Consider the following 20,892-nt stretch of genomic DNA (forward strand, 5'->3'; position numbering starts at 1 on the left):
CGCACCGCCCCCCGGCGTTGACCAATAGCGTCTCACTTCCGGGTTAGGGCGGGGATGAGGAGGTTTCTCGCGGGGCCCCGCGGTGACGTCACGTCGCCGGTGTTACGTCACTAAGGAGCGCGGGTGGGTTGGAAAAGCCGGGAATGATCCCGTGGGGTGGGAATGAGGAAAAGGGGGGAAATCTGGGGGGGATCCCCACCCTGAGGGAGCCGCCTGATCCCGAGATTCCCGCGGGATAAAGGGAATTCGCGCTCTCCCTGAGGGAAAAGGAATTTCTCCCGTTTTTTTGAAGGGAAAAGGGAATTTTTTTAATTTTTTTTTTTTTTTGCAGGGAACAGGGAATTACAGCTTTTCCTGGAGGAGGCGCTGGTGTCTGGTTGCCCAGAGGGAGGAGATTGTTAATTTTCCAGAAGAAAGAAGGAAAATTTCTGTCTTCCCGAGGGAAAGGGAAATCCCTGGATTTCCAACTGTTTTCTGGTTTTCCTAAGAGGAAGAGGGAATTTTCTAGTTTTCCTGAGGGGAATGGGAATGTCTGTGTTTCCACAGGGAGAGGCTGCTTTCTAATTCTCCTGGGGGAAGAGTAAATTCCTGTTTTTCCTGAGGGAGATGCTGATTCCAGGTTTTCCAGGTGGAAAAGGAGAATCCTGTTTTTCCCGAGGGAGTGGCTATTTCCTTGTTTTTCCAAGGGAAAAAGGAAGTTCCTGGTTTTCAAAAATTCCAGGTTTTTCTGAAGGAAAAGGAAATTTCTCCTTTTCCTAAAGGATGATCCATTTTGTGACAACTCCTGAGGGAAGAAGAGGAATTCCAGATTTTCTGGAGGAAGAGGCAGGTTCTTGGTTTTCCTGAATGAAAAGGAATTGCCTGTTTTTCCTGGGGAAAAAAAAGAGGAATATGTGTTTTTCCTGAGGAGGAGGCAGGTTCCTGGTTTTCCTGAGGAAAAGGGAGTTTCTGGTTTTCTGGAGGGAAAGTTTGGTTTCCATTTTTCCTGCTGGAAAAGGAAATTTTTCCTGAGGAAGAGGCCCCTTCCTGGTTTTCATGAGGGAAAAGAACTTCTCCCATGGAAAATTAACTTTCTTTTTCCAGTTTCTGTTTTTCCAGTGGGAAAAAGACATTTTCTTTTTTTCCCAGTGGGAAGAGGAAATTTCTGGTGTTTTTTTTTTCCAGAGGCAGAAGCCTGAGGGAAAAGGCAAATTTTAATTATCCTGAGATAGAAGGAAATTTCTTGTTATCCTGAGGGAAAAGGGAATTTTTACTTATCCTGAGGGAGACGGAAAATTTTAATTACCTTGAGGGAGAAGGAAATTCCTGGTTATCCTGAGGGAGGAGGAAACTTCTGGTTATCCTGAAGGAAAAGGGAATTTTTACTTATCCTGAGGGAGAAGGAAGGTTTTAATTATCCTGAGGGAGAAATAAAATTTTAATTATCCTGAGGGAAAAGGAAACTTTTAATTATCCTGAGGGAGGAGGAAACTTCTGGTTAACCTGTGAGAAAAGAGAATTTTTTATTATCCTGAGGGAGAAGGAAATTCCTGGTTATCCTGAGGGAGAAGGAAAATTTTAATTATCCTGAGGGAGAAGGAAAATTTTAGTTCTCCTGAGGGAGAAGGAAAATTTTAGTTCTCCTGAGGGAGAAGGAAAATTTTAGTTCTCCTGAGGGAGAAGGAAAATTTTAGTTCTCCTGAGGGAGAAGGAAAATTTTAGTTCTCCTGAGGGAGAAGGAAAATTTTAGTTCTCCTGAGGGAGAAGGAAAATTTAGTTCTCCTGAGGGAGAAGGAAAATTTTAGTTCTCCTGAGGGAGAAGGAAAATTTTAGTTCTCCTGAGGGAGAAGGAAAATTTTAGTTCTCCTGAGGGAGAAGGAAAATTTTAGTTCTCCTGAGGGAGAAGGAAAATTTTAGTTCTCCTGAGGGAGACGCCATTTTGTGGACTTCCTTGGGAGAAAGGAAATCCCTGTTTTCCAGGAGATTCCTGAAGGCAGAGGCCAAGTCCTGCTTTCCCTGAGGGAAAACCTCATTCCCGCTCATCCCAACCCCCGGAACATCCCTCCCTTTTCCCCGCTAATCCCGATTTTCCCCCTGTTTTCCCTCAGCGCCGGCTCCATGGCGGAGCGGGAGAGGCCGCGGCGGCTCCTGCGGCTGGTGCAGGAGGGGAGGCTGGATCTCCTGAGGGACGAGCTGCATCCAGAGGACATTCCAGAGGCAAGGAGCCGGCGCTGGGGTCGCCTGGGGGACACCCTGCTGCACCACGCGGCGCGGCTGGGACACAGGGACGTGCTGGAATTCCTGGTGCGGGAGCTCGGGATGGACGTGGAGGCAGCCAACGGGGACTACAAGAGGCCCATCCATGAGGCGGCTTCCATGGGGCACGGGGAATGCGTGTCCTTCCTCCTGGAGCGCGGGGCCAGCGTGGACTGCCTGAAGAAGGGCGACTGGTGGGTCTGGGATTCTGGGGCACCGGGGATTTCTGGGGTGGGGAAGGTGGAATCGTGGAATGGTTTGGGTGGGAAGGGACCTTGAAGGGATCCTGAACCTCCAGTTCCGACCCCGACGCCTTCCACTATCCCAGGTTGATCCAACCTGGCCTTGGACACTTCCAGTGATCCGGGGGCAGCCACAGCTTCTCTGGGAAATCCATTCCAGCCCCTCCCCACCCTCCCAGCCTTCCCAATATCCCATCTCTCCCTGCCCTCTGGCAGTGGGAAGCCATTCCCTGTGTCCTGTCCCTCCAGGCCTTGTCCCCAGTCCCTCTCCAGCTCTCCTGGAGCCCCTTTAGGCCCTGCAAGGGGCTCTAAAGGTCTCCCTGGAGCCTTCTCTTCTCCAGGGGAACATTCCCAGCTCTCCCAGCCTGGCTCCAGAGCAGAGGGGCTCCAGAATCATGGAATCCCAAGATTGTCTGGGTGGGAAGGGACTTTAAAAACCTCCAGTGCCACCCCTGCCACGGGCAGGGACACCTCCCACTATCCCAGGTTGCTCCAACCCGGCCTTGGACACTCCCAGGGATCCAGGGGCAGCCACAGCTTCTCTGGGAGATTCATTCCAGCCCCTCCTCACCCTCCCAGCCAGCAATTCCTTCCCAATATCCCATTTGCCCTCTGGCACTGGGAAGCCATTCCCTGTGTCCTGTCCCTCCGTGCCTTGTCCCCAGTCCCTCTCCAGCTCTCCTGGAGCCCCTTTAGGCCCTGCAAGGGGCTCTCAGCTCTCCCTGGAGCCTTCTCTTCTCCAGGATGAACATTCCCAGCTCTCCCAGCCTAACTCCAGAGCAGAGGGGCTCCAGCCCTTGGAGCATCTCTGGATTTGCTCCAGCAGCTCCACATCCTTCTGCTGTTGAGGACCCCAGACCTGAATTCCATGTGGGATCTCACCTGAGCAGGGCAAAGAGGGGAAATCCCTCCCTCTCCTGCTGCCCACACTGTGGGATCAGCCCAGGATCCCATGTCTTTTTGGGATAAATTCCAGCTTTATCACTGATTTCCCCCTGTTTCTCCTAAAAGTTATAAATTATTCCTCCCAAATCCAAGCCCGGGAAGCTCCTTTAGAGCTGAACTGACGCAATTCCAAAAGGCAGCATTCCAGTGCTGGGAATTGAGGCTGTGCCAGCCTGGATCTGACATCAGGGGGAGCAGAGGGAGGCCGAGATTCCATGAGCTGCCTGTGCCTGGATTTGTGTCACAGGCCCACAGTGCCCTCCCATCCATCCATGGATTTAAAAACCGGGATCTGGGTGCTCCCTAACCTTTGGAAAAAGCCTCAGTGCTCTGAGGGATTGTGTGGAAAAGGAGCTGCACTCTGTATTCCCTGCATGGAAAACCAGTGCTGTAAAATCCCCTGGATCCAGGTGGGACATCAGGCCTGTTCCTCCCTGTCTCCCGGGTTATCCCATCGATTCGAATCCCGGATTTCCTTTCCAGGACTCCCCTCATGATGGCTTGCACCAGGAAAAACCTGGAGGTGATCAGATCCCTGGTGGAGCACGGAGCCAACCCGCTGCTGAGGAATAAGGATGGCTGGAATTGCTTCCACATTGCCAGCAGGGAGGGGCATCCCGAGGTGCTCCGGTACCTCCTGGATGTGTCCCCAGGGATCTGGGACACGGAGAGCACCATCAGGAGGACACCCCTGCACACGGCAGGTAAAGGGGGGGACCCCTTGGAAGCAGCTGGGAGAATGGGAAAGGGATGTTGCTCCTGGGAGGAGGGATGTTGTTCCAGGGGAAAAAAAGGGATGTTGTTGCAGCTTGGGTGGATTTTGGAGAAGCAAAACCACAGGGAAACAGTGGTGGATCCCTCCCAGGAGATCCTCCACTGGCTTTGGCCTCCTTGGAACGAGGTGTCCATCTCTGCCTCCCTGTCATGGATATATCCAAGCTCCCACATCTTGGAATACCTCCCAGCACACTTTTCCTTGCAGGTGTGCAAAGCTGTGAATTGCCCTTGGGAAAATCCAAGGATTTGCCTGTTGATGGCACTGGGAAGCCATTCCCTGTGTCCTGTCCCTCCATCCCTTGTCCCAAATCCCTCTCCAGCTCTCCTGGAGCCCCTTTAGGCCCTGCAAGGGGCTCTCAGCTCTCCCTGGAGCCTTCTCTTCTCCAGGGGAACATTCTCAGTTCTCTCAGCCTGGCTCCAGAGCAGAGGGGCTCCAGAACCATGGAATCCCAGGATTGTCTGGGTGGGAAGGGACCTTAAGGACCTCCAGTGCCCCCCCCCGGCATGGGCAGGGACACCTCCCACTAGTCCAGGTTGCTCCAACCAGGCCTTGTACACTTCCAGGGATCCAGGGGCAGCCACAGCTTCTCTGGGAAATCCATTCCAGCCCCTCCCCACCCTCCCAGCCAGCAATTCCTTCCCAATATCCCATCTCTCCCTGCCCTCTGGCACTGGGAAACCATTCCCTGTGTCCTGTCCCTCCATCCCTTGTCCCCAGTCCCTCTCCAGCTCTCCTGGAGCCCCTTTAGGCCCTGCAAGGGGCTCTCAGCTCTCCTCTGATCAGTTATAGTGTCCTCAGAGGCCTCAAGCTGCTCCAGGTGAGGCCTAAGTTGGATATTGGGAAAATTCCTTCCTGGAAAGGGCGGTTAAACATTGGAAGGGGCTGCCCAGGGCAGTGGTGGTGTCCCCATCCCTGGAGGGATTTTAAATCCCTGTGGATGTGGCACTTGGGGAGGTGGATTTGTGGTGGCTGTGGCAGTGCTGGGGGACAGCTGGGACTCCGTGACCTCGGAGCTCTTTTCCAAGCCAAATGATTCCATGATTGCAGTCATGGATTTGAGGTTTTACTGTTCTCACCTCGCTCTTAAGAAGGAATTATCCCATGGTGAGATATCCAGAGTTCCCTTCTGCAAAGGGGAGGGATCATCCCTGCTGGGAATACACAGGAGCTGTTGGAGTTGGAGCCCACCATGCCCAATTCCCATTCCCTGTCCTTTTCCTTGCTTTCAAAGGATATATAAAAGGAAATATCCAGGGAATGACCTTGTTGAGGGATCCACATCCATCCCCAGGTTTGTGGGGAGCAGAAGGACACAACCCCCATCCCAAGTGGGATTTGGCTGCATATTCCAACATCTCCACAGGAGAGATGAGCTTTGGCTGCCCCAAACTCCTTTCCCAAAGAATTTAATAGGGATTGACTCTCTGGAAAGACCTGAGGTGTTGTGAGCCCCCTCCCTTGCTGTGCTGTAATTAATGGGCTCCTTTCCTGTCATTCCCATTCCTTTTCCAGCCCTTGCTCCGTCACACTCTGCTCCATCAGCACTGACAATTCCAGCCCTTGGGCACCAACTGCACCTGGAGTCCTTGGGAATGAAAAAAGAAGGGAATGAGTTGTTTGTTTCAGGCTTTCCCCGAGTGGGAAACGACAGATTCTGATTTTTTTTTTTGGGTGTGTTTTCCTATCCCGGCCCCATCCCAGGTTTTGTGTTTCCCTGGAGTTGGCAGCTCCCTCTCAGAGAGCTGGGTGTTGGGGTGGGATTTGGGGAAAGGATTGGGAGCAGGGTGAGGATATCCTGTGGGAAAGGAGGAATTTTTGACGTGGAGCTGGAAGTCTCCTCCCTCATAGCACTTGGGATATGGGAATACAGACAACACTGGGATACAGCACCCAGTTCTCCTGCTCCAAAGAGGTGTCTCCTCCTCTGTGTTGTCTCCTCTGTCTGACTTCCCTGTGGAAAAGCCACATATCCATGATTTTGGGTTGATTCCTGGTCTTTTGCTGATCCAGGTGTGGGAGCAACTGGGAAGTGGGAATGGCTGGAGCTGCTTAAACCACCACATCCCCCAGTATAACTTAAACCAGGATGATTCCAGAGGCAGCTGCTCCAGGAGGTACCAATATCCCCATTTCCCTCCCCACCCCAATCCCAGTGGAAATCCACAGGGATGGAGGGGCTGGAGCTGCCAGGGGCAATCACATCAAGACAAACTCCCATGTCCATGAGTTCCCATCCCAAGGGTGTGGATATGAGCTCACTGACCCCGTGGCCAGTCCAGCTGGCTCCCTGGCACACTTATCCTTGGATCATTTTCCTCCCCTGGGGTTGATTCCTTAAGCTTTTGCTGCTTCCTATATCCATAGCCTGAGGGAAGGTGGAATGAGAGGAGGTGGAATTCGGCAGGATCTGAGCGTGGCAGCTTTTCCTGCTGCTGGCAAAGGATGGAGTTTTTTTAAATTGGATTTTTTTTTAAAAGCCAATCCATTCAAAAATCCCTTAAAATTCCCAGCCTGTGTTTCCATCAGCTCAGGGCTCAGAAGAGCCAAAACCTGGGAGGATGGGATTGGGATTTCAAGGAGCATCTGAAGGTTGTTCCTGGTAACACACATTTCCCGGGAGCCCTTTTCCCATCTCCTGATGGAGCAGCTCCAGGCTTGCTTTGATATTATTATTATTATTATTATTATTTTCCTTAATATATTCCATTTGTTTTACAAAATGACCTACAGGGAAAACCAACAACAACAACAACAACAACAACAAAAGCCAGATCAAGGCTGTGTGATGGGAAATGTTTAAAAAATGGGAATGAACCGGGAATATTTCAGGGCAGGGTGTTCAAATCCTCCCCCTGCTGTTGTTGTTTTTCCCTCTGAGCCGGTGCCTGGGTGAGGATCCTTCCTTAGGATGATGGGATGGGAGTGGCTGAGGAGGGGTGGATGTGCCACCCCAGCTCTTCCCCCAGCTCCCTGCTTTGTGTCCCTTCTGCTTCTCCCTGGAATTTCCCTTCGGGAATCGACAGATCCTTGGGAGAAGAGGCTCTTTGTGCCGGTTTAATTCGGTTCAATCTACTGCAGGTAGAGCCAAACAGCGCCTGTGTCGTATCTTTTCCCCTGCTTTATCTCCCGTTTCCCTGGGAGATCCAGGAAAGGAAAGGCTTCTTTTAATTACAACCAAAAGAACCAAGTGAAAAACTCCCAATTCCCAGCCTCTTGGAGCCCTTTCCCTGATCCACGACCGAGCCGGAAGGGTCAGAACCCTGATCACCGGTGAGGGGTGGGTGCCATGAAAACACCACTGATCCGTGAAAACACCACTGATCCGTGTATTCCCTCTCTCTCCCAGCCATGCACGGCTGTTCCCGGGTCGTGGAGCTGCTCCTGGAGCGGTAAGCAGGCTCTTCCCAGCTTTTTCCTCCCCCTCCTCCCACCCTCTGCCGGGCTGGGGGGGACACAAAGGGCCACTTGTGCCGCTTCCACTGGGGAAGCAGCCGCGATCCCGGCGCTCTCTCCCCGCGCTCCAGGTTTTTCCCGGCTGGCTTGGGGATGGGGGGTGGGCTGGGGGACAAGGGCTCTCCCTGGATGTGCTGCCACGGCTGTGACACAACCCCCAGTTATGTAACCCGGCCTTTCTTTTCCCTGCTGATTCATTCCCGAGGCCGGATGGGCAACAACAACGCGGCGGGATTTCTGGCGGCTCAGTGCCGGGGGTGCAGCTTTGCTAGGCTGGGCTTATCTTTTGTTTTTGGGCTGTGGAGTGGCTTTAAATCAGCCCAGTCATGCCTGACGCTGTTCCCTTTCCCTGGGAATTGCAGCTAAGCCCAGCCTTGTTAATACCTGGCCGTGCTCGGCCCAGCTCTGTGGTTTGAGCCAGGCTTAATTCAGCTTTAATTCAGTTTTCTCTTCTCAATGAGATCTCTGGGCTCTGATTTTTTCCCACATCATTACATGAGGATCCGAGCTTTTTCCCTGCTTCCAGGGGGCACACCTTGCCCATCCTGGAGACCCTCTGGGCATGGAGGAAAGGGAATTATAAATCATCTGCAGAAGCCTGGCTTGCCCAAATCTCTGACCCCCAACCCCCCCCCCCCAGGTCCTAAAACACCGAGACAGGTTTATCCAGCAGGGTTTGTATGTTCCATTTTTGATCCCAGTGTTGATGGCCTCTTTCCATGAGGATTTTATTGCTGCCAACAGCTCTGTCCTTGCTTTTTTGCTCCTCTCCCAGGTGCCACTACCTACCTGACAGCAGGGACAAGTGTGGAGTCACTCCCTTCATGGATGCAATCCAGAACGGGCACCTCGACATCGCCCGGATGCTCCTGGAAAAACACCAGGTAGGTGCCCAAAAAAACCCTCTCCTGCCCCTTCCAGGAGCTGCCAGGACAGGGAAGAAGGAAAATTTGTGTCGTAAAGAAGAAAATTCCCAGATTGTAAAGAAAAGGGATTGTATAAAAAGGGAGATTCCCCTTGGAGGTGAGCAAGGTCACCAGGACTCGGATCCAGGTGAGGATCTCACCCTGGAGCAGGAATTGTGGAATCCTGGGATGGTTTGGGTTGGAGAGACCTTAAAGATCATCCAGGTCCAAGCCCAACACATTCCACTATCCCAGGTTGCTCCAACCTGGCCTTGGACACTTCCAGGGATCCAGGGGCAGCCACAGCTTCTCTGGGCAACAAGCTTTGCCCCTTGGGTGCTGCCCAGCACAGAGAGAAGGGGCCAGAGGTTGCCTGAAATCCGTCTTGGAATCTCGAGATGGCCAAGCCCAGGAGATCTTGAAAAGCTTCTCTGAAGCCTTTTGGGCTTTGTTGGGTATCCAAATGACTAAAAACCATGTTTATTGTCTTGACATGTCCCCCAGCACTGTTCAGGCACTGAGAGAAATATCAATCCATGGAATCTCTGCTCCTGGCAGGGAAGGAACTCCTGCACTGGGCAGAGCCAGGGATCAAATCCTCTCTGAGCAAACAGGGAGAACAAAGAGGCCCCAGTTCCTTTGGGTTTGTCACCAGAGGGAAAAACCAGTTTGAGAGTCAATTCTTAGAGCTGAGGAACAAACACCCCTGAGCTGGGAGAGATGGGAGATCATGGAATGGTTTGGGATGGAAGGAACCCTAAAGATCATCCAGTTCCAACCCCAACACTTCCCACTATCCCAGGCTGCTCCAACCTGGCCTTGGACACTTCCAGGGATCCAGGGGCAGCCACAGCTTCTCTGCCAGCCCCCTGCATTATTTATTGATCATTTGTTGGTGGCAGGAGCCAGCCCCCTGCATTATTTATTGATCATTTATTGATTGCTGAGCCATCTGAGCCAGCTGGGGCCCCCTCAGGGCTCATTCCCATGGGATTGGGATGTTCCCTGATGGTTTCAGTCTCACATTTCGGGCTCTGAAGGTGGGAGAGTTGGTTTAATTCCCTCAGTTAACCTTGGCCATGGAGCAGCACTGGGATCACTGGAAGGGTTGGTGCCTCCTGGGTTTTATAAAGCCTTGAGTCACCACCAGCCCTTGAGAAATTGGGGATGAGTGCACTGTGTGTTAAATCCATGACTTCCCATAATTCCAGCCCTATCCCACAGCCATGGATGCCCTGGGAGCTCAGCTCTGAGTGCCCTGTGTATTAATTCCATGATTTGCCATAATTCCAGCCCTATCCTACAGCCATGGATCTCCTGGGAGCTCAGCTCTGAGTGCCCTATGTATTAATTCCATCACTTTCCATAATTCCAGCCCTATCCCACAGCCATGGATGCCCTGGGAGCTCAGCTCTGAGTGCCCTGTGTGTTAATTCCATCACTTTCCATAATTCCAGCCCTATCCCACAGCCATGGATCTCCTGGGAGCTCAGGCTCTGAGTGCCCTGTGTATTAATTCCATGACTTTCCTTAATTCCAGGCCTGTCCCACAGCCATGGATGCCCTGGGAGCTCAGCTCTGAGTGCCCTGTGTATTAATTCCATGACTTCCCATAATTCCAGCCCCATCCCACAGCCATGGATCTCCTGGGAGCTCAGGCTCTGAGTGCCCTGTGTGTTAATTCCATCACTTTCCATAATTCCATGCCTGTCCCACAGCCATGGATCTCCTGGGAGCTCAAGCTCTGAGTGCCCTGTGTGTTAATTCCATGACTTTCCTTAATTCCAGGCCTGTCCCACAGCCATGGATCGCCTGGGAGCTCAAGCTCTGAGTGCCCTGTGTGTTAATTCCATGACTTTCCATAATTCCATGCCTGTCCCACAGCCATGGATCTCCTGGGAGCTCAGGCTCTGAGTACCCTGTATATTAATTCCATGACTTTCCTTAATTCCAGGCCTGTCCCACAGCCTGGGAGCTCAGGCTCTGACTTCCCTGTGTGTCACTTCCATAACTTTCCATAATTCCAGGAGTATCCCACAGCCATGGATGCCCTGGGAGCTCAGGCTCTGAGTTCCCTGTGTATTAATTCCATCACTTTCCTTAATTCCAGCCCTATCTCACAGCCATGGATCTCCTGGGAGCTCAGCTCTGAGTGCCCTATGTATTAATTCCATCACTTTCCATAATTCCAGCCCTATCCCAGAGCCATGGATGCCCTGGGAGCTCAGCTCTGAGTGCCCTGTGTGTTAATTCCATGACTTTCCATAATTCCAGCCCTATCTCACAGCCATGGATCTCCTGGGAGCTCAAGCTCTGAGTGACCTGTGTGTTAATTCCATGACTTTCCATAATTCCATGCCTGTCCCACAGCCATGGATCTCCTGGGAGCTCAGGCTCTGAGTACCCTGTATATTAATTCCATGACTTTCCTTAATTCCAGGCCTGTCCCACAGCCTGGGAGCTCAGGCTCTGACTTCCCTGTGTGTCACTTCCATAACTTCCCATAATTCCAGCCCTATCCCAGAGCCATGGATGCCCTGGGAGCTCAGCTCTGAGTGCCCTGTGTGTTAATTCCATCACTTTCCATAATTCCAGCCCTATCCCACAGCCATGGATCTCCTGGGAGCTCAGGCTCTGAGTGCCCTGTGTATTAATTCCATGACTTTCCTTAATTCCAGGCCTGTCCCACAGCCATGGATGCCCTGGGAGCTCAGGCTCTGAATACCCTGTATATTAATTCCATGACTTTCCTTAATTCCAGGCCTGTCCCACAGCCATGGATGCCCTGGGAGCTCAGGCCCTGCACAGGGCAGCCGTGACAGCCCAGGATGGATCCATCCAGTTCCTGGTGTCCGAGCTGGGGGTGGATGTCAATGGAAGAGCCACTTCCCTGCGGATCCCGGCCCTGCACTACACGGCCAAGGTTGGTCCCTGTTCCCAGAATCCCTTGGAAAAGGGATCCTTTGCCAGGTGCCTCAAACAGCCTGGTTTGGGTGGGGGAGGAGTTGTCCACCTGCTCCTGAGCAGTCCCGTTCCCTGTTTTCTGGGCAGGGTTAGATGGGATATTGGGAAGGAATTGCTGGCTGGGAGGGTGGGGAGGGGCTGGAATGGAATTCCCAGAGAAGCTGTGGCTGCCCCTGGATCCCTGGAAGTGTCCAAGGCCGGGTTGGAGCAAGCTGGGATAGTGGGAGGTGTCCCTGCCCATGGCAGGGGTGGCACTGGAGGTTTTTAAGGTCCCTTCCCACCCAGACAATCCTGGGATTCCATGATTCTGGAGCCCCTCTGCTCTGGAGCCAGGCTGGGAGAGCTGGGAATGTTCCCTTGGAGAAGAGAAGGCTCCAGGGAGAGCTGAGAGCCCCTTGCAGGGCCTAAAGGGGCTCCAGGAGAGCTGGAGAGGGACTGGGGACAAGGCATGGAGGGACAGGACACAGGGAATGGCTTCCCACTGCCAGAGGGCAGGGATGGATGGGATATTGGGAAGGAATTCCTGGCTGGGAGGGTGGGGAGGGACTGGAGTGGATTTCCCAGAGAAGCTGTGGCTGCCCTTGGATCCCTGGGAGTTTCCAAGGCCAGGCTGGAGCAACCTGGGATATCAAGGATGTTCCTGTTGGACCAGATAACCTTTAGAGGTCCCTTCCCAGCCAAGCCATTCCATGATTCCATGAGTGTGTCCAGCTGTCAGAGGGTTGCAGGATCTGCCCCAACATGGGAAGGCGGGGGGAGCTCCCGGAGTTTATCTGTGTCCTTCACTCCAGAGCTGTTTTGAATTCCAGGCAGTGAGAATCCTTAGAGCCTTCTCCTCCTGCTGCGTGGGAAGCGGGGCCTGATGGGCTGCGAGTCCTGCAAAGCAGATCCCGAAATCCTGCTGACCAGGATTCCCTCCTGCCTGGAATTGTCGCTCCACGCCGTGCTGGCAACCGGCAGCCAGGGAACATCCCTGCCCGGATCCCGGGATTTTAAACCTCCTGGGCTCGAACCTGCAGCCCAGTCAAGACTTGCAGTGGGAATAAAGCAGCATCCCAGTGCCCCCAATCCTATAAAAACCTCCCTGGGAATGCTGGCAGCTGGGATCCAGCCCCACAAAGGAGCCCTTTCTCCCGGCTCCCCTTTCCCTCCTTGCTCCCAGAAAACCCTTCTGGTTGCCAAGGGGACGTTTTTGGGGAATACAATGTGCCTTGGAGAAGATCCCAGCTCCGTCCTGGCTCATTAGGGAAAGGTTGGATGGGATTCTCCCCCTCGCCCGGGCTCGGTGTCACTTTGGATTTACACCATCATTCCTTTTGGGGTGGTTTTTTTTTTTCCTTTCCTTTATCCTTCTTTTCTTTTGGCATTTATTAAACACGGGAAAATCGAATTATGGGGGTTTTTTTTCTACTCAATTTGCTGCCCAGCCTGTGGCAGCTGAAGCAGTTCCTGGCTCCACGTCTTGGCCGTGGAAAAGGGAGTGGAGCCATGGAAAATGCAGCAGGGAAAGGGGAGCCTTGGGCACGGGGAAGATCCTATGGAATCCTGTGGGAATAAGGGAAGAGAATAGGTGGTGGGGATAAAAAGGAGCTTTCCATTCTCATCCTGCACAACAGAGGCTAATTCATGGCATTGAAGAATTCCAGGATCAGGTGTGTTATTTAGGGAGACAGGATTTATTTATGGAGAGAGAAGGGTGGGGGCTGTGCTGTGTTTTTCCCTGTGGAGTCTGGAATTCCAGGCAGAGGAAGGAGGGAGGACACCGGGGGTCATGGCTGGCTGTGTCATCTCACAGGGCATCCCAAATCCTGGAGCAATCCTTTGGGAAATCCACAGCCCACGTGAGCAACAGCTCTTGGAGCTGAGATAACCCTGGGAAGAGCAACTGGGAGTTACAGGGATTTGGAATTGAAAGCTGGAAAGGGACTTTGGACAAGGTGTGGAGGGACAGGACACAGGGAATGGCTTCCCAGTGCCAGAGGGCAGGGCTAGATGGGATACTGGGAAGGAAAGGGAGGGGCTGGAGTGGAATTCCCAGAGAAGCTGTGGCTGCCCCTGGATCCCTGGAAGTGTCCAAGGCCGGGTTGGAGCAACCTGGGATAGTGGAAGGTGTCCCTGGGGTAGGAACTGGATGGGCTTTAAGGTCCCTTCCCACCCAAACCATCCTGTGATCCCATGAAGGTGCCTGGTGGCACCTCTCTGGCCCATTCCCATGGGATAACAGCAGCATTCCTGCTGTGCCAGGGGAATTCCTGTGTTGTGGATCCAACCTGCACTTCCACAGGCACCTAACCACAACTTCCATCTGCTCCAAGCTCCAGAGGATCTTGGAGCAGCTCCTGGTATCCTCAGATTTGACCATGACAGGGCAGATCCGTGCCCTCCCAGGTCAGGGATCATCAGAGCTGATCCCGAATTCCCTGTTCCCCTGCAGGAAGGACACGGACACACCATCCTGACGCTGCTGTCCCTCGGCGCCGATCTCCAGGCTCAGGACGGGAAGAGCCGTTCCGGTAAGGAAGGAGCTGCTCCTTCCCCCTCTGCGTGACCCCCAGAGCTTCCATGAGTGCATCCCAACCTCCAGGTCACCCTGGAGCGCGCAGGGAGATCCCAAATCCATGGATACCAAAGGCTCTGGGAGCAGCATGACATGAAAACAGGGTTTGGTTTTGGTTTTTTCCCGGTTTTCATTCACTAATTTTCTCCTTGCTGAAATTCCCGGTGCTTCTGGCTCGTGGGCTTTTCCCTTGGGGAAGAAGAGAGATATTCCCTGGGAGAAGAACAGAGATGCAAACCAGGGGTTTCTCTTTATCCACCTCCTTAATTTTCTTCCACTGGACTTTTCCGGAGCTTCGATTCTCCGCCTCGCTGGAATTTGGCTGGAACGAGCCCGCCTGGAGCGGGTTGGGTGGATGAATCCAGGGATTTCCACGAGCTCTCCAGCCTCGATTTCCCAGCAAACAGCCCAGAAATGGGCTCATGAGCAAATAATAACACGGGGCTGGGACGTAAATAGAGTTGCCATAGCGATGCCGGAGTCGGCATTCCCGGCGGGAGAGGCTCCGGCAGCTCCTGCAGCAGCATCTCTGTCTCGGGAACAAAACCCACAGAAATGGTTCCAGCCAAAATTGCCAAAATTGGCAGCTTTTAACCAGTCCTCAGGTTTGGTTAAAAACACCTGGGGCCATCTCTCCATCTGTCCCCTCCGGGAGGGAATCCCGGCTCCGCGGAGCTCATCCAGCCCTGGGATGTTTTCCATGGCTCCTCCTGCCTGTTGGATGCTGTGTCAGTGTCCCTGTGTCCTTGGGAAGCTCCTCATCCCGATTTGGCACCTGCATGGATTATCCATGGGGATCAGGATGCACATTAGATCAGATAGAAGGAAGAAATCATTTGCAATGAGGGGGGGTGAAACACAAGTTTCACGGGGAGGAATATCCAAAGAATCCCTGGGAATATCCAAGGGCAGGTTCAGGGAGTAAATCCCAGCTCTCCTGAGCTCATCCAGCCCTGGGATGTTTTCCATGGCTCTTTGTGCCCGTTGAGTGTCCCATTCCCTGGCACCTTTCCTGTGTTTGTGTCCCTGTGTCCTTGGGAGGCTCCTCATCCCAATTTGGCACCTGCATGGATTATCCATGGGGATCAGGATGCACATTAGGTCAAAGGAAGACAGTTTTCAGAAGGAAGGTGGTAAAACACAGGGATTCCCATCCCTGGGAATGTCCAAGGGCAGGTTCAGGGAGTAAATCCCAGCTCTCCTGAGCTCATCCAGCCCTGGGATGTTTTCCATGACTCCTCGTGCCTGTTGGTGTCCCATTCCCTGGCACCTTTCCTGTGTTTGTGTCCCTGTGTCCTTGGGAGGCTCCCCATCCCTATTTGGCACTGCATGGATTATCCATGGGGATCAGGATGCACATTAGATCAAAGGAAGACAGTTTTTACAAGGAAGGTGGTGAAACACAGGGATTCCCATCCCTGGGAACGTCCAAGGGCAGGTTCAGGGAGTAAATCCCGGCTCTGCTGAGCTCATCCAGCCCTGGGATGTTTTCCATGGCTCCTCCTGCCTGTTGGATGCTGTGTCAGTGTCCCTGTGTCCTTGGGAAGCTCCTCATCCTGATTTGGCACTGCATGGATTAACCATGGGGATCAGGATGCACATTGGATTACAGGAAGACAGCTTTTCCAATGAGGGTGGTGAAACAGGGATTCCCATGGCTGGGAATGTCCAAGGGCAAGTTCAGGGAGTAAATCCCAGCTCTGATGAGCTCATCCAGCCCTGGGATGTTTTCCATGACTCCTCGTGCCTGTTGGTGTCCCATTCCCTGGCACCTTTCCTGTATCAGTGTCCCTGTGTCCTTGGGAGGCTCCTCATCCCTATTTGGCACTGCATGGATTATCCATGGGGATCAGGATGCACATTAGATCAAAGGAAGACAGTTTTTACAAGGAAGGTGGTGAAACACAGGGATTCCCATCCCTGGGAACGTCCAAGGGCAGGTTCAGGGAGTAAATCCCAGCTCTGCTAAGCTCATCCAGCCCTGGGATATTTTCCATGGCTCCTCCTGCCTGTTGGATGCTGTGTCAGTGTCCCTGTGTCCTTGGGAAGCTCCTCATCCTGATTTGGCACCTGCATGGATTATCCATGGGGATCAGGATGCACATTGGATCACAGGAAGACAGCTTTTCCAATGAGGGTGGTGAAACACAGGGATTCCCATGGCTGGGAATGTCCAAGGGCAAGTTCAGGGAGTAAATCCCAGCTCTGATGAACTCATCCAGCCCTGGGATGTTTTCCATGACTCCTCGTGCCTGTTGGTGTCCCATTCCCTGGCACCTTTCCTGTATCAGTGTCCCTGTGTCCTTGGGAGGCTCCTCATCCCGATTTGGCACTGCATGGATTATCCATGGGGATCAGGATGCACATTAGATCAAAGGAAGACAGTTTTTACAAGGAAGGTGGTGAAACACAGGGATTCCCATCCCTGGGAACATCCCAGGCCAGGTTGGACGGGGCTTGGGAGCAACCTGGGATAGTGGAGGGTGTTGGGGTTGGAACTGGATGATCCTTGAGGTCCCTTCTGAGCCGAGCCATTCCCTGATTCCATGACCCCATCCCACATTCCCAGCCCTGCACGCAGCCGTGGCCGGGCAGCAGGCGGAGGCCACGCGGATCCTGCTCCGTGCCGGGCTCCGGGACACTCCGGATGGCTCGGGAATGCTGGCCCAGCAGCTCGCCAGGAAGCCAGAGGTCATCCAGGTGTTCCAGGAATCCCAGGTCACCACGTGAGACACGAGGAACGGGAGGAGCCCGGTGGATTTTCGGCCGGCGCGGTACGTCCGGTGGTCACGGAACAGCGTTCGGATTTAGGGAAATGTCGGTTTAAAGTGGTGGGATTTTCACCCAGAATTGAGGGGAGGAGCCAAGCTTGGCACTTGGGAATGTAATAAATGTAATATTAAACGGGATTGTCTCAAAAAGATCACGGGTGTGATGGGTCTGGGCTCTTCCCCGGGAGGGTGGGGAGGCCCTGGCACAGGTTTTCCAGGGAAGTTGTGGCTGCCCCTGGATCCCTGGAAGTGTCTCCCAGGCCAGGTTGGAGCAACCTGGGATAGTGGGAGGTGTCCCTGCCCATGGCAGGGGTTGGAATGAGGGGATCTTTGAGGTTTCTTCCACCCCAAACCATTCCATGACTGTGTCCCGCTCCTGACCCGTCCTTGGAAATTTACGGCTCTTTCTTCCTTCACTCCCAAATTCCAGGGCTGAACTTCCTCCTGGTGCAGCTCCCTGCAGGGAAATATCCAAGGAAGATGCCACCTCGTGGGACCTGCCTGGCTCCTGCTGGGACATTCCCACACCGTGGACATCCCGAAGAAGAAGATCCACCCGGAATGTTGGGTTTTATGGCCCTTCATGGACCTGCTCTCCACTAAATTCCTTTAATTGCCATCTCTTTGGACAAGGAGAGGGAATCTTCAAGCTGCATCAACCTTTTGGGATCCCAGAGCTGATCCCAAATCTTGCTGGAATCCATAGTGGGACCTCAGCCTGGCAATGACATTGAGGGTCTTTGGATCGGGCCGAAAAAAAAAAGGAGCTGGAATTGCAAATTCCATAGAAACCGTGTTTGTGCCTAATGCCAAGAGGGAAAACCAACGGGATTCTGCTTTTTTGGGGTAGGAGAGGTGGAAAATCAGGCAGGGAGTGAGTTGAGTGGTCTCGTTTCTCCATCTATGGAGAAGGAGGAAAAATTCTTCCCCAGGAGGAAAAAGGAATTATTGCTGAAGGTGCTGGTGGGTGGTGGGAGCTGGATCAGCCCCTGGCTGGGCAAGGGAGTGCTTTTATCCCTATAAAAATCCCAAATCATTCCATAAATCTGGTCCTGGCCTCCATGCAGTGTGTGCAAATCCCATTCCCAAATCTGTGGTTTGGGTGGGAAAGGACCTTAAGGATCATCCAGTTCCATGGGCAGGGACAACCTTCCAGAATCCCAGGTTGCTCCAACCTGGCCTTGGACACTTCCAGGGATCCAGGGGCAGCCACAGCTTCTCTTGGAAAACCTGGGCGAGGACAACCAAGTCCCACCAACCCATGTCCCCAAGTGTCACATCCAGGTGTCCTTTAAATTCCTCCAGGGATGGGAACTCCAACCTTCTCCCTGAAATCCCTCCAGGGATGGGGACTCCAACTTTTTCCCTTAAATCCCTCCAGGGGTGGGGACTCCAACGTTCTCCTTAAATCCCTCCAGGGATGGGGACTCCACCACTTCTCCCTTAAATCCTTCCAGGGATTGGAATTCCACCACTTCTCCCTTAAATCCCTCCAAGCATGGGGACTCCAACCTTCTCCCTTAAAACCCTCCAAGCATGGGGACTCCAACTTTTTCCCTTAAATCCCTCCAGGGACTGAGACTCCAACATTCTCCCTTAAATCCCTACGGGGATTGAGACTCCAACATTCTCCTTAAATCTCTCCAGGGATGGGGACTCCAACCTTCTCCCTTAAATCCCTCCAGGGATGGAGACTCCAACCTTCTCCTTAAATCCCTCCAGGGATGGGAATTCCACCACTTTTCCCTTAAATCCCTCCAGGCATGGAGACTCCAACATTCTCCCTTAAATCCCCCCAGAAATGGGGATTCCACCACTCCTCCCTTAAATCCCCCCAGGGATGGGGACTCCAACATCGTCCCTTAAATCCCTCCAGGGATGGAGACTCCAACCTTCTCCTTAAATCCCTCCAGGGATTGAGACTCCAACCTTCTCCCTTAAATCTCTCCAGGGATGGGGACTCCAACATTCTCCTTAAATCCCTCCAGGGATGGAGACTCCAACATTGTCCCTTAAATCCCTCCAGGGATGAGGATTCCACCACTTCTCCTTTAAATCCCTCCAGGGGTGGGGACTCCAACCTTCTTCTTAAATCCCTCCAGGGATGGGGACTCCATCACTTCTCCCAGGCTTTCCTCAGGTTGGTGGCCACGTATCCCCTTGGGATGTGCCTTTTCCTACCTCTTAGGAGCTAGTGGTGATTTCCTCACCCATCCTGTTCCCCTCCTCTGTGAGTTCCAAGGATTCACCCTCTGGTTGTCTCCCAGTCCTGATGTCCCTGGTGGACGTGATCCAGGAGCTCGAGGACACCACCAAGTGCTGGGCCACGTCTTCTCCTTCCTCATCCAGACCCTCCTGCTCATCCTCACCAACATTCCAGCTGCACACAGACATCCCTTGAGTCCTCCACTCCCATCCCAAGCTGAGTTTTCCAACGAGAATTCCTGGAGGTGCGGAGCAATGGCTGTTCCTTCACCCATGGATCTTCCCCATGGATATTGGAAGAGGTAGGAAGCCTTTCCCTGCAGCTTGGCCACCGGAAACGAGGCGTCTCCAACGGATCCGTCCCCTCATCCATCTCTTCCCAATGTCCAGCTCATTTCCAAGGAGGGATTTGGGAGCGTCACCCGGCTCTCCACCATTCCCAGAGTCCTGGCAGAGGCAGGGAATGCAGCCCTAGGATCAAATTAAGAGGTTTTAAGGTTCCTAATCCACGTCCCCGGGAGCCTTAAGCAGCTTTTCCGCCTTTTCCGTGCCCGCTGCGGACGTGCTCCCTCCCCGGGATGCTGATCCAGGGGGTGTTCCAGCCCCAGCCAGGGGGGAATTCCCGCCTCCTCTGGGGAAGGGGGCAGTGGAGGATTTAAAAGAACCCCTCTGAAAGGCAGGGAAAAGCTCAAATCTTCTGGAAAACTGAGGGGTTTGGATGTGGATGGGTGGGATCTGGCTGGGATCCCACACCGGGCGTGGTCCTGGGTGAGAGGAAAAGTGGGGTTTGGGGGGGAAAAGGGGGAAAATCCCAAACCTCCACTTGGGAAGTAGAAAGACACTGGAATTATCAACTGATGGTCCTTAAGGTGAGGGCCCCTCCTAAACTGAGGGACCCCCCAAATTGAGGAACCCCCTAAACTGAGGAACTCCCTAAACTGAGAGATACCCCTAAATTGAGGGACCCCCCAAATTGAGGAACTCCTCTAAATTGAGGGATCCCCCTAAACTGAGGAACCTCCCAAATTGAGAGATCCCCCCAAACTGAGGGACTCCCCAAATTGGGGATCCCCCTAAATTGAGGAACCCCCTAAACTGAGGATCCCCCTTAAATTGAGGGATCCCCCTAAATTGAGGGACCACCCAAATTGAGGGATCCCCCCAAACTGAGCATCCCCCTAAAGTGAGGGACCCCCCTGAATTGAGGGACCTCCCAAATCAAAGAATCCCCCAAATTGAGGGATCCCCCCTAACTGAGGAACCCCTCAAATTGTGGGATCCTCCTAAATTGAGGGACCCTCTAAATTGAGAACCCCCCAATCGAGGAACCCCCCAAACTGAGGAACCCCCCAAACTGAGGGATCCCCCTAAATTGAGGACCCCCCCTAAATTGGGAGACCGCCCAAATTGGGGATCCCCCTAAATTGAGGAACCCCCCAAACTGAGGAACCCCCTAAACTGAGGATCCCCCTTAAATTGAGGGACCCCCCCTAAATAGAGAACCACCCCCTAAATTGAGGATCCCCCAGGAAATAAGGAACTTCCCCAAATTCTGGACCCCTCCTCCCCCCAAACTGAGGTCACTCCCCAGACTAAGACCCCCCTAAATTGAGGAGCCCCTCCCTCAATTGAGGACCCCTCTCGAATTAAGGAACCCCCCCAAATAGAGGACCCCCCTAAACTGAGACATTCTCCCCTAAATTCTGGACCCTACCCCCAAATTGGGGACACCTCCCCAAACTAAGAACCCCCTAAATTGAGGAGATCCCCCCCTAAATTAAGGAACCTCCCAAACAGAGCCCTCCCCACCAACTGAGGACCCCCCTAAATTGATGAC

General features: G+C 53.2%; 1 protein-coding gene across 5 annotated transcripts; it reads left to right on the forward strand.

Moving 5' to 3' along the window:
* Window positions 1-67: 67 nt before the first annotated feature.
* On the forward strand, window positions 68-17,876 carry ANKRD16 (ankyrin repeat domain 16). Of its 5 annotated transcripts, none has more exons than XM_032687296.1 (9): window positions 68-156; window positions 2,088-2,429; window positions 3,906-4,126; window positions 7,547-7,589; window positions 8,429-8,537; window positions 11,320-11,481; window positions 13,957-14,035; window positions 16,649-16,853; window positions 17,281-17,876. In XM_032687296.1, exons 2-8 carry the CDS (start codon window positions 2,098-2,100, stop codon window positions 16,807-16,809), a joined length of 1,107 nt encoding a protein of 368 aa, XP_032543187.1. In that variant the 5' UTR covers window positions 68-156; window positions 2,088-2,097; the 3' UTR covers window positions 16,810-16,853; window positions 17,281-17,876. The 5 variants fall into 5 exon arrangements, 4 of the variants coding, with proteins under 4 accessions (XP_032543187.1, XP_032543190.1, XP_032543188.1 ...); XM_032687299.1 differs by having other exon boundaries at window positions 106-123; XM_032687297.1 differs by lacking the exon at window positions 68-156 and adding an exon at window positions 1,796-1,972.
* The last annotated feature ends 3,016 nt before the right edge of the window (window positions 17,877-20,892 follow it).

This window comes from Chiroxiphia lanceolata, chromosome 5 (genome assembly GCF_009829145.1).
Source record: "Chiroxiphia lanceolata isolate bChiLan1 chromosome 5, bChiLan1.pri, whole genome shotgun sequence".
In the NCBI taxonomy this organism is placed as follows: domain Eukaryota; kingdom Metazoa; phylum Chordata; class Aves; order Passeriformes; family Pipridae; genus Chiroxiphia; species Chiroxiphia lanceolata.